At 44.0% G+C, this 19674-nt stretch overlaps 2 protein-coding genes across 2 annotated transcripts in view; one reads left to right on the forward strand and one right to left on the reverse strand.

Annotated features, from left to right (window-relative positions):
- Window positions 1-4255, reverse strand: part of T265_04310 (hypothetical protein) — a gene marked incomplete at both ends in the record, with an annotated part of 21057 nt that extends 16802 nt beyond the window's left edge. The window contains one exon of the mRNA XM_009169009.1: window positions 3961-4255. Within this exon, the coding sequence (XP_009167273.1) occupies window positions 3961-4209 (249 nt within the window). The remainder of the gene's footprint in view (window positions 1-3960) is intronic.
- T265_04311 (hypothetical protein) overlaps window positions 1-15189 on the forward strand; it is a gene marked incomplete at both ends in the record, with an annotated part of 27483 nt that extends 12294 nt beyond the window's left edge. The window contains one exon of the mRNA XM_009169010.1: window positions 15021-15189. Within this exon, the coding sequence (XP_009167274.1) occupies window positions 15021-15189 (169 nt within the window). The remainder of the gene's footprint in view (window positions 1-15020) is intronic.
- Window positions 15190-19674: the final 4485 nt, after the last annotated feature.

Below are 19674 nucleotides of genomic sequence, written 5' to 3' on the forward strand. Positions count from 1 at the left end.
GACTCAACTGTGGAAGAGTTTTCAGCAAACTTGTGAGTAGTTTCATTTATGAAAATATACTTCCATATCTCGAATATCGTACCAAATGAAATATGAGGCGGCCTGTGTGCAGCACATTCAGTTGTGGAACATCATAAACGAGAGATTCAGTTGAGTCTCTCGTGAAAACCAAGTTGGTTCGCAAATGAGTGTATTTCTCGAAAACAGTCCAATTTAGGTTCAAGTAGAAGATAAGGTTGACGGAAACTCCGGGACTGCGCCTACCTGATGAGCCCGGAGAAGGGCGAAACCGGTCGTGGATTGTCGGAGAGTTTTCAGCAACCTTGTGAGTAGTTTCCATCACGAAAATATCCACGTCCTCTACCACTTGCTCGACTCAGGTTTTCCCTTCATCTAGCACGGTCCGGGAAGACTTAAGCACTTGAAAGGTTGAATGGGGCATCCCCACGTAATGTACAATATCGACGTACGTTGTGATTGCTATGATTGTGTTTTACCACTGAGGGTTCAATCCTTCTGCGGATGAACAGCGTACACAAGTAGTTTGCGAATACACTACTCTTCCTTGTTTTATACGTGCTTCACTCTTTGGAACGCGTGAATACTGTCCACTGTTATACCGCCTAGGTCTTCCTGTGTTGATGCGTCACTGAATTATATGAAAATGCCTTTTGAACTCGTGCCCACTTCTACCACGACGTTAGCCAAGATTTCTTTTGGTATCTGAACTCCGCCAGCACTGTTGAATGAAGGATTAGAGGCTATGGGCTTTAACCTTGACATCATTATTTGGTAACTTTTGCATAAAATTGTAAATTTCTTCTCTCGCCAATGTTCATTTAAATAGAATGAGGATGAAATGACGTAAAGTGACCCGTTGAAGAACAACGAGGTTCGTCATGTACTCACCTCGCTTTGGTGTGTTGTGTGGTGCGAGTATTTCGAAGGTCTTTAAATGAACTGCTCTGTGAAATTTCAGTTCGAACTCCATTACAGATCGATTTTTTGGAAGTCAACAGCCTATGTACGGGTAATCGGTGACGGCTTGATTGGAATGCTATGATTTTTCCCGAAACACAATTAAGGTTAACTGAGATGATCATCAAAAACCGCCACTGTTCAGGAAGGCCCGCCTGACAAAACTTTGTGACAACCGCAGTTCTCAAAGCCCAGCTCCTTTGACTTCTGGCTTCTTACACCAAAAGTAGACGAACAAACAGCGAATACTCTGTGTGCATGTCAAATTTTGACCCAAACTCTTGCGGTGTACTCTGAAACCTGCCCACGACTCATAACTCGTTATCTGAGACGAGACAGAGAATCATGGACATCTGTAAGATTGTACTTACCATGAGCTGCCTCACAAAGTATTGATTAAAAGTCTGCTTCAACGCTGCTTGAAAAAAATGGCGCGACTACTGCGAGTGATTTCGGATTTTCGGCAATCAGAAATGTACGTGTCATGTGGTGTTTCATCAACCAATATAATTTTGATCACAGCTTGATGCAGACATATGTATGAGCGACCTGTACCATCATTTCCATGGGCTGGATGACTCTTATAACCAGCACGTGGACTCTGAAAACCCTATTATAAGTTGCGCTGTTGCGCTATTTCATTGGGATTATCGGCCGCATTAAGGTGGAGGCCGTTATTCGAACACATTGCTGTTACCGTCGCTCCGGTCGATCAGAGACACTGTAGCTTCTAGTGTGCAATAGCATATGCACAAAAGGTTATTTTCCACATTAGATGCACAGGCTGCTCTCTCCCTAGAAACACCTGATGGTAGTTCAGCCCACGTGGGATCGACGCATTTTGACTAATTTTTGAGCGAACACCCAATAAAGGTACTCTCCTGAGGGGTGACACTGAACTGAGATTGCTGTCTGATATTACATACCTACTGGTTTCGCACATTGACCTTTACTGCACTCTGAAATTAATATTCATGAGTTTGGCAGTGTGTTTTTAAGTGGATAGGAGACAGAAAAGGAAGATGCAAACAAGAAAGAACGATAGAATACAGGTTGGTCTTATGTCGCATATAACATGTAGCATGATTAAGTTCATGAATTGTCCAGCTCATGGATCCAAAAATTCGTGTTCTCAAAGGAGATGGTGGTCCTTCAAAACAAACCAAGTTTGAACCCATTTCAATTATCAGGATGCAACGGTTTTTATGAGGGCTGACCCTTATAGAATGGTTGTACCTCCTGAAGAGCATTACCAGGAGATTCAAAAGAACATTAGAATTAGCTTGGGTAGTGTTTTCTTTAATTTATGAAATTCGGGAGCCTGGTTCAGAATGAGAAAAGGTGATGTGAATCGATGTATATATAATGCACTACTCATCACAAACGAGAGATTCACTCGGGTTCTAGTTGAGTCTCTTACGAAACCAAAATTTTTTTGCAAATGAGTTATGTGAATCCACTTTGTGTCAACTAACGTGGACCATTCTCTTCACCATAATTGGCTCCTAGTTCTTCCAATGTTAAAAACATTTTACTTGTAGCGAATCGTTTCATAGGCATTTAGTTTAACTGAAGTCGTTGTATTACTTTCTACCAGTTCTAAAAGTTGCGCTGCCGTGGTGCACATTAGCCAGACATTTGGTTGACGTCTATGTCACCCATACACAATTCAACAAGAGGGTCACATTCGACCAAGGAGAGTTTGGTGCACAAACAAGAAGCCAAAATCCTGACCTATCAATGAACAAAGTTTCAATGACAGGGAATTCAAATAAATTTCAAAATTCGAAGTGTGTAGCCAACTTCTGGAGGAGCTTGAAGAAGTAAGAAAGATTCCCCCGGCCAAAGCAAACATCGGTTTGGGCGATTGTTCTCTAATAATAAAATCAGTGTAGTGGAACCAGAAAATTATGTATTTCATCGTTCTTAAATGAAATCTGTTGAAAAGCTCACATCAACACATGGCTAATGTAAGGGTTAGATGAAGACGTATTGTAATGGTTATCAGTACTGTTTGCCAAACCGTGTCCGTTAGCTGCCATATTGATCGCGAGAAACACGAGAATTAGTTGATTCTTATGACAACCGAGAACTAGCTGAGAGTCATCTGGGCCTCCTGTTAAGCACGGGTCAGTTTCCAAATGACCGTTCTACCCCAGTTACGTACAACTTGGTGTTTATTAGGAGGTGGGACCGATTTGAACTGACGTATCAGGTCCGGTCGATGAGCCCTAGGCGGGGCAGAACCAGGAGTGGGTAGTCGAACAGTGTACCCCAATCTTGTAATTGGTATTGTGTCAAAAGAACTACTTCAGACGAGCCACAGCTCAGGTACAAGATACACCTAGCTGAGGCGTAATCGTTAAATGAAAATTTTGAATTTTGACCAATTTTCTGTGAAAATTTACGTACACTAAGTAAGAAAAATAATGGTACTTGGTCAGTTATCGGCCCATCTAAAATTAAAATGAGGTTGATCATGTGATCTTGTTGCTGTCCGTCCTCGGTACTTATTTGATTCAGCACCTACGAAGATTTTTCAGAAGTTGAAGGCTTGTATGAAGGCTTCTAGTGTTTTTTTAGTCATCCACGCAGTCTAAGTATTCCAAGCAGTTATAAAACCTTGTCATCAGGTTTATTGAATTCACAAAGTATAATTAGAACTCTCCCATTAGATTTGACTACGGTTGACAATACACATTTTGTTACCCTGTCTTATATCCCGTCTAACCAGAAGTCACTCACAATGCTGATCATCCACTCCTGACCAAACGCCTGTGTTCTGACTACTAGCCGGGAGGTCGCGTGAGACGCGCACTGTTGATGATTCCAGATGAAGATGAAACTGTTGTGGGCTTTTCAGCATAGGCTGGCTTCAGTTACGGGACAAAATCTCAAACGGAGTTTACCGAATATTCTGAGACTACCATAATTTTTATGAACAGTGCTTCAAAGAAATAACTTAAACATTGTGACCCTTACCTTGATTTCGGTTTTGTTGTGGCCACACTTATGATGGTCGTTATGGTGCGTGGGGTTCATTACGGTGCCTCCTCCGTGTCCGTTAGATTCACCTGGCTGATGCTGTCCTGAACAACAGAGCGAGCTGCCACCACCGTGAGCTGTATGATAGTCTCCATGCTCTCCTTCTTTTGAGCTTTGATGGGAGTGAACAGAACTTTGGTGTAGCAATAGTAATGCAGTCACAACCCACCAAACTGACTGCTTCATCTTAAACGAGATCGTTCCGCGCGACGGTGAACACCCAGTTCGGCTGCACTATTCTACTGGTTGTTTATACGCAGCAATATATACTGATCCAGTTTCACACAAGTGATTCTACCTGGATGTTCCAATGCTGTTTGTTTACTGTAAACAGGAGAGTCGTCACATGCTAAATTAACACAGTGTACGGCTGTGTACACACTTGTGCAAGCATACAAACACGCAGTTGGACGATACCTGATAATGGTTGCGATTGGTGAGCGCCAAAATTTAAGGTCTATGATTTAATCACCGAATCGCCTCACTTTCACTTCCAGCGATAAACCTGACCTGAAAACGTTTGACCTGTTGAATAACATTCATCCTGACGACTGGTTAGTTTCAGCCACTCATGGTGTAGCCAAATCCAGGTATAATCTGTTGTGACAGGCTGTCGAACAAAATAACGTAGTTTCTGAGTCTCGGTTTTGATCTCCAGTGAACCAGAATAAATAAAAAGATGTCGAGAGATAAAACGGTTGTATGTCTCCAGTTGACCGAGTGGAGTGCAGACCACCTGTTCGGCAGTCGTAGAGTACAAGGTTCCATGACGAAACCGGTTTCCGGTGGACTGATCATGAGCTTCCCGCTCAAAGCGTCAACATCTCAGGTTGTCCGTTATCACATCATTTGTCGAAATCATCGGTTTGCTTTATTTAACCATACTGCTCAAGAATAACGATATTTGCAATCGTGGTCGCCCACTGGTTTCCACATTATTCACGCTGAATCAATTCGGCCGTAGTATTCACTAATGATTAGTCATCTAGCAAAATGAAGAGGTTGACCTCAGCAAATCAGTTTCAGTTATCAGTGTCTTGAACACAGCATAATAGCGCAGCAGCGAACATATTTTGCGCTCCCACGCGAGTCATTCAATGCAGTGGATAGTGACTGTCCTCATTAGAAATTGGTGAAAGTGAGCTTCCGCTATATAAAGCCCGTCGATAAACTTATTGAAACAGTTATGGTCGTTGGGTCGAAAGAATATTCTATTGCCCCTAGAAGAACTAGAATTATACTGGTCTTAATAATGGGTGAACGTTATACGATGGCAACTAGCGAAAATACGACAGCTAAATCGAAGGTCACTAATGTAGCCAAACAAGATGTGTGCAGAAATACTGAAACCGGGAGGCGTAAAGATTACAGGTGCAGAAATCCCACATGTGGGTGGAGGACTAACCGATAATAGCATCATCAAATTTAGGATTGTACATCACAAAACCCTCGGTGTGCGCCCCAGTCTGAGAACAAGATAGCTGGACCAATCAGTTTTGGGTGGATTCGTGAGGTCTGTCTAACATATTAAGGTGTATTTTTCAAACAACTAGGAATGTTAGATTGCACACAAATAATTGTTATTCGGGGTCACATATTTAGGTGGAATTACTCGATGAAATTTGAACCAAAATAAACGTTTTGCCGTTGACAGTTTTCGAAATATGAGGATTTATGATAGATGCGGAGCTCATGCGATTTGATGATAAAAATGGCAGGCTTATGCCATGGGATTTTGTTCCACTGGCATGCTTTACGGATGAATGAAGCTTGCTGGATGTAATACAGAGTAGCGTAATAGAAATCTATAAATCACAAATAAATGGAGTCCGTCAAGTTTTCTTGTTTTTCAACGATCGATGAATGACCATAGCTCCTACCGAGTACATCCAGAACAGGTCCATATAGCTTGCGGGCTTCTGCACAGCACATTCGGTTTCTGAGATCAGGATCAAAAGTAAACAAGTGATACCTTTGTAAAAAGGTTAGCCATATCTTAAAAATTTGGGAAGCTGTGAGTTTTCCCCCACTCTACCAATGTATGTCTCATTTTCAGGGGGTCCCACTACTACTGCTTTCCATCGGAATGACAGATCGCATTTTTTATTGTGATTTTGACCGTCTGCCTACTGTAATCCAGAGTCAATGGTTTTTTTACGTTGGTTTGGCACACTATTGTTGTTGAACTTGCCAGTACTTTTGCCTTTCACTCTTCTTCCCCCGAAGTTGTAGAGGACTGCAGTTGGTTGAGATTGACTCAGAAGAAACTCGTCAAGCTGCATGTAGTGTAGACTTTGTCTGCAAGAGAGTGGGTCTGACAGGACGGATACTTCGAAGACAATATTCCGGCCTATGATCTTTTGTCCTGGAACCAAACCCAAGCCCGGCAAGTAGAGCCGCAATATTTAGCAGCAAGAATCATGCAGTAGCGATCATCAAGAAGTAAGATGAACATAACTCTAGTCTTGAATGGTTCGTTTGCTCTCATTAAATGCGGAAGTGGATACAATAACAAGCAGGCGACTACGGTCAACAACAAGGCAAATCACGTCTTTATTTGACTCAACCAAACGGCGGAAATGAGAGAACGGTAAGTAGATCATCACCGCTGCATATTGTTTGATAGTCGCGAACTTACTCTTAATGTGCAATCCATGTGTCTCTGTTATTCTGACGCCGAAACCGGGAACTTGTTAGTCCCATGCTCCTTAACCGAAAACCGTCTACTCGAAAATTAGCCAAATGTACATAGGAAACATTTGAAGTGGCCAATGCTTACTACAGATTTTCCTGTTCGAACTTTCACCAATAAGGTCTCAGGCATTCCGAGTTTCATGCTGCCCCGTGATAGTGATTCATATAAAACAGAATGGGTCTAAGATGCCACCACATTCAAGTGCCGAATGGCGCCCTCGTGGATGTATTCATGACACGAAGACTTATTCAACTTTGTCCAACAGTCCGAGGCTTGTGAATACCACAAATACAAAACTTGTTGAAGTGAGCACTTTGCTTCACTGTTAAGACGTCAGAATTCTTTCAAGGATCGCTAAACAGCTTCACAGTTTGGTTCTGTTGGTAGAGAGGATAGGCCACAGAAGAGAACGTAAATTTTATGACACTTAAAGTGTTTATTCTGTTAGCTCTGACAAACGTAGATTATTTTCGATAATGTTGTACCACTTACAGTATTGTTGGAGACGGCTATTGGACTTTATGACTTGTATGATCTCAAGGAAAATACTTCGATCTATTGAATTTTATTCTAAGTGAAACACAACGCACGAATTATTTGGAGCACTCTCATTCGAAAGATCCTGCACACGAAAGATTCAGCTGCTATTCGGTACTTCACTAACACCATCTTGATTTCCATGTGAGTGTGCAACGACTATTTTTCACCAAGGAGTGCAGTTGTATAGGTTCACTTTTTGCCCCTTAGATTCATTAAATATTATTCCCAATTAACAACAGAATGTGTTATTTTCTACCCGACAGAGTACTTTGTTCTGCAGTTTCATGGTCTGATTCCGCAGTCACGATCATCACCCAGCAAGTTATCAATAGATTGACTGTTTTTTGTGTGGACAGCTTAGTGTAAAAACACAGTAGGCAATCTTTTTCAAGGGCTTCTACAATCAACTGAGTGCAACTGCAGTGCTGTTTAGGTCCGCTACCAGGCATTCTGAGTGGTGCCTTCCTGAAATCAGTTAGCAGCCAGATGTTACCAGTTTGCGTGGGTCCTAGCTTCGTGTACGTGCACTGTATGCAGTTTGACTGAGATGAGTCTCGGTTTGATGTTGTGCTGGCTGTGACGCCATGCCCACTATGCCCTCGTAAAAACACGTAGCCAATCTTTTTCAAGGGCTTCTACAATCAACTGAGTGCAACTGCAGTGCTGTTTAGGTCCGCTACCAGGCATTCTGAGTGGTGCCTTCCTGAAATCAGTTAGCAGCCAGATGTTACCAGTTTGCGTGGGTCCTAGCTTCGTGTACGTGCACTGTATGCAGTTTGACTGAGATGAGTCTCGGTTTGATGTTGTGCTGGCTGTGACGCCATGCCCACTATGCCCTCTAATAACGCACCTCGAATGGTGATGAAACGGTTGCAGTCAAAGTACCTAGTTCAGCGAACAAACCATGGCCATTATTCGAATTCCTGCTTGATCTCTGGCCACTGCATCTACTAAGGTGTGCAGTACGACCAAGTCAGATAGACGGGTTGCTGGCCCCATCACTACGCTTGACGCAGTTCGCTTGTGTTGACCTCTGGTGCTTCAGCGCATGTCTGTTTATGACAGGAATATAAATGCGCCATCGAAGCAGATCTAATGGGTTGATTCAAGTGCTTGGGGTGCAACGGCTGATTCGCGTTCAACTTATCTTAACCAGTTTGGATTTCGTGGAGGAAAACGCGGAGGTCGTTTGCCCTCCTTGCCTGGATTTCTGGTTTATCATTTTGGCCGGACAATGTGCACAGTTCGTGCGGCGGTTCAGTTCGATAGGGTCTTTAGCCCTAACAAGACGTGCTCATCGATTCGGTTTCCACCAAAGCGGCGAACCCGTTTCAGCATAGTCTCCGGTAATTAGTGCAGCAATGAAGGCAGAAAATCCACCTCCAATTTTTTAAATCCAACATCCCAACTTCAACGTGGACAGGTTGAGTCCCAAAACGTCTAAAAAAATGGTACAGTCGTGAGCTTTGAGACTCTACCTCAGGTTGCCATGGGCCGGCTTACCCCATCTAAGAGAAAAAATACGGTACAATGCAAAAAGTTGAAAAACGCACCCTTTTATTATCGCGCTCGCGTTTCCATGGCCATCCGCGAAGTGCAGCAGTCTAAATATATATATCGGGACGGTGGTTTGTGAGGGGATGCCTATACAAGTTGATAGGTTTACGTATCAGTTATTCTTGTTTCATAAGATATCCAGCTCCGTAGACGAGAATTCAGTAGTAGTTTATACGTCGTAAAAAAAGGCATAAGCTGTAACTATGGGCGAAAAAATCAGTAACTGTACAGGAAATCCACCGTGTCATTCGTGATCGATTTTCAACGAGAACTACAAAGTATCGCTGTTTCCTGTGCTAGCAACAGTTGAATACGTGAAGATATTGCGACGAGATGAGTTATCCAAAAAGAACAGACAATAATCACCTATTCGTTAAATACAGCCATTAGCGACTTTCGTGCAATTTGGATTCAAGCAGAAAATAAGATTGACGGAAACTCGAGAACCGCGCCGACCTGACGAACCCCAAGAAGGGTGAAGCCGGTCGTGCGCTGCTGAAGAGTTTTCGCTAACTTTATGAATAGTTTCCTCCAAGAAAAACCAACCATCGTTTTGGTCCTTTGCTGCGTTTAGACATGTTCCTCTTCTTCCGTGCTGAATGACTAGGTGTTAGCAGTTTACACCTACAGTCGCTTCAAATCGAAGTTCGTGTATTCATATTTTCTATCTTCTTTGTAGAGGTTTACAAAACAAAGACCATTGTTGTCTACAGTTGCATCAAAAGGATAAAGGTTCCGCAATCGCCAACTCAGCTGACACTGTAAACCCATCCATTTGTAAATTCTTTCATTAGAACATCAGTGGAATGTTTAATTCATTTTTTTGTCTGGTTCCACCATTCGCACTTCCCGTGTTTGGATATCATTTAGAAATGGCGTCTGGCTGTCGGCCGGTCTCACGATAAATCGCGACTTAATTCAAATCAGATCTTAAGTAGCTTTCATTGAGGTTCCCCCAGTTATCACATGCGAGTGGGTTGAAATGTAAAGAGAAGCAGGGCATGTGATCGAACTGTTGCATGAAATCTGAATTGAAGGATCAGAAAGTGCTTCCTCTGGAGAGACGAGCGCTGTCCCCTACCTCCCGGGAAAGGCCACTTCTGGTTGGTCCCTGCGGTGGTCATTAGTAGAACAAATGAATCCAAAAAGGAACTACCAGGAATATCTCTTCTGTAGGATGGTCCCTTGAGGATGCTTCCTCTAGAAGTAGGAAGACCTAGCCACAAATGATTCATTTTAGTATCCTTTGAAAAAGGTTTTTGAGTTCGAGGATTTCACGGGCAGAACATCTTTGTGTCGTTGGAAGCTGTTGTGGTAGCACTGTGTAATGCACTGAATATGGAAATGCAGAGTCTGATGCTTTAGACAAACCTTTCAAATGCCACAATTCCTGCAAAACGTTTTTCTCCACGTGTGAAAGATCATTCTGGGTCCTTTTTTACGTGCTCTTAAGATATGAATCACTTAAGTTTTGCCCTGCAATCGAAAACCACGTTTCGGAGCCTCGAACCAAGCGAGAAACAAACATGGCTTGAATATCGTCGGTCGGTTACATAGTCTCAACCGAGTAATGAGGAAATTCAGTACAACGATTTTTCATCTTGGTCTTTGCTGGAGTGAAATTTGCGTTTGGAATTGGTCACTCAAGAGACATCATTCAATCATAGTTGCGGCTGAGAGATAATCACTCATTCGGGAGATTCCTGTATGTAGTAATACGATATAAAGCAACGGTAGCATCAACAACTCAGTTCAATCACCCGTTATAACAATCTTGAGAGAGTTACTCAGAATGCATTTCCATACACAATTTTTTACCGTAGAAAATGTTGTCAGTTCTGCTACCCTGTTGTTGGGACTGATACTGTGCGACCAGTCCGGACAAAGCACATGTAGGTACACTAAAGTGAATAAAATTACAATCCATATGCTAAAATGAGGCTGTCACCCGGTCCACATTGTTTACTTTGGTAACTGCGAAAACTAGCTCGTGTACAATACCGTCTACGCATAGTTTTGCTAGTGATCACTCGCTGATGGGATGAAGACATGCAGGTGACACTTTGTGTCTCTGTAGGACAGAATGACAAACGTAGCAAGTCGCCTCCTAAATGACTGTATCCGAACTCGACAGCCTACACATAAATAAACCACGCACATACCAATGATCGAAATGACTAAACTATCCTAGACTTCAACAACAGTTATTTCCGCTAAAGGCTCATTGAATCTATGTCCAAATTGCGTAGGTTTCAAGCGACCTGAAAGACGTAGCAGACTCCGAAAAACCAACCGCCAAGATACAACCGAATATCTGCTCCAACAGAAAACAATACTTTCAGAAACAGATTCGTGGAAACCGAACTTCTATGAATCTAATAGTGTTGCCGAACCTAGGCTCCGAAAGGTTAGAAAAATCCATTTTACAACAAAGATAACCTGCTTTGGTGCCAGCGACAACGATTGGAGCTAAACTAGACTGGTTACCGCAGCCATTTCCAAAAACAGTACAATAACGAAGAAGGGTTTGGACTCCTCGTGAGGATGGTGCTTCTTCAAACCACCTAATGTTACGTGGGGTAAAGGGGTTCACGGATTTCTGCAGAAAACAACTGATTTCTCCAATATACAAATCACCATGAATAGTTTCCGTGACAGCTGATTTTCGTACTACACATTGCCTTTGTAGAGATTGTTGGACAGTGGAAACATCGTGGCACCCCCCTCATTGAACGACCCTAATGCGAAGCCAGCTATGTCACCTTATATCATGACCGGTTCTCTAATACAACCGAATTCGCTTGCATTTCGAGACCAGTAGAAGGATTGTGCACCAAAGTTTGGTTGTTGTAAAGTAGAAGACTCATCCACTCATTGAGCACTGACGCCTCGTCCGGTTTTTATACCTTTTAGGCTGGTGGAAAATACTTGTCCCTCTGTAGAGAAGTACGACATGAATCGATTATCAGTGACTTGGAGCATAAGTGCGGTTAACATTAAATTGGACAATGAAATGCATCTTATCGCACCTTTTGTGGTTGAGCTGGACTGCATGCCTGATCAAAAACTAACCATAGTTAAAACCATAGTTAAACATGACTAGGCCACAAATTCAGCATCATTCAAGTTTTTTTTTACATTTTTTTTTGCAAAAAGACAAAGGCGAGCTTCAAAATGTCACAAAACGAGTCAGAAGTGGGGCAATAAATGCAAAAAAACAGAAACCACCGGAAGATTAGTAAAAATTACCTGTTTTGGTCGGTTTGCACAACCTTTCAGAGGCACATAACATACAAAGATACGAGTTTACGATGAAGTATGTTGAATATACCCCACATAAAGGGAAGATGATGGTGCTAGCAAGCCACTACAATATTCGAAAGTAGCCGAATATACCATAAAGAGAGATATCCAGGACGTTCGGAATTGAAGTCAGTTATATGGACAACCTTTAGGTTTGTAAATGAGCCGAATTACATCCCAAAATCAGCTGTCAATTAACATCTCAGATGGGAGGTCTGTACGATTTGCGGAGTTTCCTTCCTGAAAATTAGAAAAGTTGCGAGTCCAGAAGTGGATTCTTCAGGTCCGACAATTATTGAAAGGCATGTCAAATATTTAGGGAAAACGAGCCGCCTTGCTCAGCAAAATTCAGACGAAAATAAGAACAAACCATCAGAAGGTCTTTTAGAAGCCTAGGTTCCAAGCGAGAATGCTGTCTAGCTTGAATCATAGTGGGTAAATCCAATGGCTTACGGTAGCCGTATAAATATTTCACACTGGCTTCGACTCTAATTTGTCACGCACTCGGATGAAGTAGTTTTGGAACGACCCCATAAAGAAGAGCCAGGTCAGTATAAGAAAAATCTGACGGTCATATGCCTAGTTTGTCCATTGTAAGACTTCCGCTTCGTATGGCACCGAAGACGTTCGAAGAGTATCCGTTTCAACAGATGCAAAGGCGTTCATGTCTGTACATTGTTACCAAAAAGCGAAACGAAAATCGCGCACATGAGTCTGTAGATTGGACTTAAACGCGACTCCCCTTGTTTGACAACGGTGTTCGCCCTGAGTGTCTTACTTAAACGGCAACATTTCGAAAAAAAATTGCGTAGTGTGCAGACACAGCAGAACTGTTCACTTCCAAAATTGCCGTAGGAAAGGGTGTTTATTTGGATGGATTCACGTTTGTTCAACACGTCTGGTGATAGGATTTGCAATTGCTAGCACGAAATGGATCTTTAAAGGTACGTACATGTTGGAATCTTCGAGTGGATAGTCTATCCTGTAAATGAAGTCAATATACGCACCGTACGACTGTTTCATCTTTACTGGGAACCAGTATCGAAGTATCGAATTGCTTCACCGAAACATAAGATGTGCCTGTCAAGAGTTAGAATACTATACATGCAACGGCTGAAATGTGAGTACTAGCAGTATGCACAACAGAGGAACTCTGAAATGAACCGAAACTAGCTCTGTAGGTAAGCCGCCATTTCCAAGTGCCCAGTCCGAATAAGCGTATCCAAACGTATCCAGTAACCGGCGTACTGAAGCACCCCTCATGGTGCCAACTGGGTAGCCCGGACGTCAGTCTGTGTGGAGTAAAAGTTCAGTAACTCCAGACAGGGCTAACCACCTTGCTTGGTTTTAATGTGCTAGTTACCTTCGACAGTGCACAACACAAATCATCTGGCGCCTCCGCACCGGTTCCAACCAGAACAAAGGAGAGACTCGTGGGGCTCATGTGTGAGGAACGTGGTAGGTGCTGCAAGTCAAAAGCTGGCTTGGTAGCCCACCATAGAGTCCACGTCCGTGAAAGTGTTGGCACGAACACGGTCGCCCAGTTGGCCCACGCTGACTGTTCCCGCCTTTTCCCGACGAAGACTGAACTGCGTCAATACCACCAACATGCACACCTCATCCAGCATCCGAGTAAAGAATATAGGTGTCGCTGTTTCCAACAAGAGTCAAAATCACTCTTGAGCCTGGCTAACAATCCATATCCGTCCTGTAACGCGCTGTTCGCGAAATTAGAGGAATATTTTCCAGGTAGATCGGCTATCACCATCACTACCAGGTTACGTGTACTTAACTGGCGAGCACACTCGGACGAATAATCATCTGGTGGCCCTGACCAAACCATCGGCCAAGTAGCGACCTATTCGTTGGGATCTGATGACTATAGAGCCTGGTTTAAATAAATCGTGGATTGCACTGTGTCACTCCTCGAATTTCATGCTGACAGTTCGCTTGCTAGTGTCGACCTTCTGGGATTTGCCCGAGGGTTGCAGTCTGGCATCATGACACCGGAGCAAGTCCTGTTGCTTCTGGACATCCACGCCTCCAAGACATCTTCACGCACGTGGAACCCTGTCTCTCGACACCATCGTCAGGAAGAATCTATACAAAGGTAACTTCTGCCTACCTGTAGAAGGCAAGCAGTTTTAGAAACGTGCTCTCTGCTCCAAAACACGTGTATATCCGATCAAGTCGCGCAGCACTACCATTCGATCGAAGTTTGACCCAGCTAACTGCATGTGGGGAAGTCCGCCATACGATCCGTTTAGTGGGCTATTCGTCCCCATGTCTGGACAACCTCACGCCGGGGAAACTTCGCCGGTTCAATGCCAGTGCCACCGCTGAGTGTTCTGATTTATTCTTATTATCCGGGGATTGTCCGCCGCGTCTGTCATACACGTATTAACCTAGTTCCGAAGGTCCCAAATACGATTTCACCGCACAAACTGAGACCGATCTCCGTGTTATTCATTCTTTCTTTCATAAGGCGTATGCTGATCACTGGAGCAGTTGATTGCAACTGTCCTCACTCCAGTTTGTATTTCTAAATAGAGACGGTTGTTTGGAAGCTATATTACTGATACACGCCCTGCTTCATCACTCTCCAGGGGCTTCTTTTGACCTCAGTTTGGTGTTTGTTGATACTGGCTAACAATCCATATCCGTCCTGTAACGCGCTGTTCGCGAAATTAGAGGAATATTTTCCAGGTAGATCGGCTATCACCATCACTACCAGGTTACGTGTACTTAACTGGCGAGCACACTCGGACGAATAATCATCTGGTGGCCCTGACCAAACCATCGGCCAAGTAGCGACCTATTCGTTGGGATCTGATGACTATAGAGCCTGGTTTAAATAAATCGTGGATTGCACTGTGTCATTCTTCGAATTTCATGCTGACAGTTCGCTTGCTAGTGTCGACCTTCTGGGATTTGCCCGAGGGTTGCAGTCTGGCATCATGACACCGGAGCAAGTCCTGTTGCTTCTGGACATCCACGCCTCCGAAACATCTTCACGCACGTGGAACCCTGTCTCTCGACACCATCGTCAGGAAGAATCTATACAAAGGTAACTTCTGCCTACCTGTAGAAGGCAAGCAGTTTTAGAAACGTGCTCTCTGCTCCAAAACACGTGTATATCCGATCAAGTCGCGCAGCACTACCATTCGATCGAAGTTTGACCCAGCTAACTGCATGTGGGGAAGTCCGCCATACGATCCGTTTAGTGGGCTATTCGTCCCCATGTCTGGACAACCTCACGCCGGGGAAACTTCGCCGGTTCAATGCCAGTGCCACCGCTGAGTGTTCTGATTTATTCTTATTATCCGGGGATTGTCCGCCGCGTCTGTCATACACGTATTAACCTAGTTCCGAAGGTCCCAAATACGATTTCACCGCACAAACTGAGACCGATCTCCGTGTTATTCATTCTTTCTTTCATAAGGCGTATGCTGATCACTGGAGCAGTTGATTGCAACTGTCCTCACTCCAGTTTGTATTTCTAAATAGAGACGGTTGTTTGGAAGCTATATTACTGATACACGCCCTGCTTCATCACTCTCCAGGGGCTTCTTTTGACCTCAGTTTGGTGTTTGTTGATATCTTGAAGGCATTCGATTCCGTTTCGCATGATATTATTGGCAGATCTGCCGGGATGTTTGGATCGCCCTCACCCATAGTTCGACACTGTCCGATGAGAATCCTGTAATAGTTTTCCTCTATTCCGAGGTTCATTGCCACGGAGATATAAGGCGGAGAGATCCACTCTCCCCAATATTGCTCAGGATGGATGAGGTCCTCGAATTATGGATGCGTAAATGGGACAATAATTTCATGACAAATCAGAATGGTTTAACATTCACTAACGATTGAGTCGTGTGTGCGAAAAGTCAACCTCGCCTTAAAGGGAAGCTTGAAGCTGCTGAAGTCAAGTTGGGAAGAGCAAGCGAACGAGTCACACTTTCGTACATCAAGAACACCGCTGAAACAACGGCAAGTCTCTTACGACAGCACAATACAATGGTCAATTACAAGCCTGCGGAGGACACTATCAAGACCAAAAGGGAAATTAGATCCAATGCCGAAGAACAATGTCATATACAGGATTCCATGCAAGGACTGCGACAAACGGTATGTAGGACGAACAGGAAGGAAGCTCTCCACCAGAATACATGAACACAAGCTCGCCACTAAAAGACACGATCAATTCTCTCTCATCTCCGCACACAAAGACCAGGAAGGACACGAGTTCGATTGCAGCGGCGTTTGCAAACTGGTTCAAGCAAGAACAAAAAGAGAACGTGAATTTATGGAAGCGTGGTACTCCACCGAAGAAGCCATCAACAAACACATCGAAACTGATCCCATCTATCAGCTACTAAGAGCAAGAGAACGCCAGAACCACAAAGTTTAGAGCTAACCAGACGAGGAACTTATAGGAGAAGCAGGAAACGGACACGTCAATTGGGTTGGAGGAGGCACCCAACCAAAGCAACAAATCAACCGGCGGACGCAGGGACACCAACCGCCACGGAGGAGGAAATAGGTCGGTACAAGCAAACAATCAAACTCGAGAATGTTAGACCACAGCGCAATGCGAATCAAGGCCAGAGAGAACAAGCTACCTAAATTGGAAGGCGTTGGGATAACCAATCAGCACAAAGGAACGCAGACCACAACGCAACAAAGATCACAAACGGACCAATAGATTCACCAATTCGTTACACTTTAAGTAGCCAATCACGTCAGAAGATAACAGATAGCCTTCAAATGCTATATAAACGCACGCGGGAAAGGAAGAAGTACCCACCTAACTGCGCACTGATGATGTCACTTCGTATGGAGACGAAACGTTTGCAAGCCAATTGCCAAGCTCGGCGAACAGATCAACAGCCACCTGATCAACAACCAGTGGACTCATCCGAGCTACCAATATTTCACCACATTACTAATGTGCCTTCTCTTCGAAGATGAAATCAATGTCGTTGCATATTCGAGGTCGATACGGCTTTTGTTAACAGCTATTTGAACACCAGGGTTTGGAAAACCTTTTAGCGTCCTCATTATTTCGCAAAATTAAATAAGAATGGAGAGGTGCCATTCGTGACAGACACCACCTGGTGCGCGAAAGCTTTTGGGGGTTGACCGAATAGTCTCACACGTCCGCAAGTGAGAATAGGGACAACTTATCATACTTATGAACTCTCGAGGCAGTCCTTACTGAGCGTGTTACGGAGGACAGACCGGTCAACCGAGTCGAATGCTTACGGAGGACCGGTCAACCGAGTCGAATGCACCTTGAAAATCCAGAAATACCATAACTATGGGAATTCTACGCGTGACGTTTTTGTAACGCCTGATAAAGTGTGAAGAGTTGGTTAACGCAAACTCTATCAGGCCGGAGTCCTAGTTGCTGCTCTCGATTCGAAGCTTCACAGATTACCATAAGGAGACGAAGGAGAAGTGATGCCAAGAACCTCATTACGAATGGGTCAAATGGATCCCCTTGTGATTGTTGCACACAACAAAAGCTTTTTTGAAAATAGGCATTATCACCTATTCTACCCCAGCTGTCTGGAGCGATCTCAGACAGGAAGAAAACAGGCCGGGTAATCAATGGCTGAGAGCCTCTCTCCCATCCTTGAACAATGTGGGTGGGAGATCATCTGGAGCAGGAGCTCGATAGAGTTTGACAGGACATTAGAAGTCATGAACCTCTGAGGATGTAGGGAGATTCAGGTTCACCGTCCAGGGTTCTAGTACGGTCCGACAACCTGAATGATCCTGGAAAAATCAAGGCTCAGGACATCTTAAGCGCGTAGCTTGCAAGGATCAAAAGAGATAGAGGCAGCAATTTTGTGCTGAAACATGACGATAGAGCAGTGCGCAACCCTGGAATTCTTCTGGTTTTCTGGGTCATAACGGGAGAAACAACCCTGGCCCCAGAATTTCGTCCGTGTTCACACAGGCCAGATGGTCGGAGCAGGAATTAAAATGGACTACTTAGGAGATATTAGTAGCGCGAATAAAAGGTGAAATGCCCCATCGGGTCACTCGGGCTGCCCTCATCAGTCGCATCTACTTATCGAGTCGTGATTTGAATCAGTAATTCTAAGGTCAGTGGTGCTGTATGCCGAATAAATGGAAGTCAGGCAGGCTGTTGATTAGCCGGGAGATTCTAAAACCTAGTCTAATAAGCTAGCCTGCCGAATATCAGAGTTGCGGCATTGGTGGTTCTCAAAAATGATGAAACAATCGTACGCCGCCTGTCGGTTCTTAAGATTTGTGAAATAACAGAAGTACCCCTGGAGCGGTGGATACTACTGATGAGGCATGCGAATAGTATGCTTTTTTTTTCGTAATCCGCCTCCCCGCCCCTGAAAAGTGGGATTTGTGGAATCGCTTTGTAGCGTCTGCTTGCATTTGATTAAGTCAATGAATATCCAGGAAAGTTCAGGAAGGCGCGTTCAAGGAGAAGACGGATACTCGGTTTTCGTAAACGAGATGCTTCTCTGTCCAATAGTCTGTAACTGTTCAGTTGGTGCTTTCTAATAAACAACTCCGCAAAGAAGGTTTTTTTCCTTTCACCCCTACGTCTGAGAGCCCCCTGACGGGGCTTTTTCTGAAATCCTTTGCCTTTATGAATGGGAAACAGCGCTTCCAGTACCTTGCTTCTTTACAGATGGATATACAAGTTAGTCGCTCTCCAGGGGGGAGAAACCTATTGGCCTACTTTATTTCGGCTGTTTGGGTATCCTTGGTGTTTAGCCACAAAGATCAATCAAATTGTCGCGGTTAATCAGTCGAAAATTAGTTTGAGCATGGTCATCTGAAAACGTCTCGTTTGATGACGCTGCCAATATACATTGGATCTCAGCAAATTTCCAAAACAATGTACAGATTGAACGTCACGTAGTTGTGTGACTTTTCGTTTCACCAGTGTTTGTTTTCCCCTTGTAAATTCAAGTGCCTCGCTTTGAGGTATGGGTCGCAACACTCCATGTCACATATTGCTCTCTTTTTGGTCTGAAAAACCTCACTTATATGCTTTATTAGGCCACACTGACCAGTCACATATCAGATGATGGTTAAAAAACCGGAGCTGTTACCCGCAACTCACAGCTGGTGCCCAAATTTGGCGTTAAATTTGTCATTCACACTGCAGTTTTCTACTATTCCAAGTTGCAAATTGGTGACAGTCTGTATCCATAACCAAACTTACCGTGTGCCATACAAGGCTTGAAGCTGTAAAGGGCCAGGTAGATGTTATTGCTTTCCCAGGGTTCTGTGAGAATCAGCAGTAGGAGGATGGTCACGCCAGGGATTGCTGTGGCAGATAGGTACCTGAATATCACGCCATCCGCAATCGTTGTGTCGCGTTCGCACGACCAAGCACGCATCACTTTGTCCAGATGCCGAATGTAAGCAACGTTCTATTTTCACACCTGACTGCTAGATAGTCCTAAAGCTGGCTCTGGATGAACTGGTGCTGTAAGCCTAGAGTTACTATCAGTAAATGGTAAGCGCGGTTTCGGTTAGTCATTTTTTGTTCACACATC

This window comes from Opisthorchis viverrini, assembly GCF_000715545.1.
Source record: "Opisthorchis viverrini unplaced genomic scaffold opera_v5_69, whole genome shotgun sequence".
NCBI lineage: Eukaryota > Metazoa > Platyhelminthes > Trematoda > Opisthorchiida > Opisthorchiidae > Opisthorchis > Opisthorchis viverrini.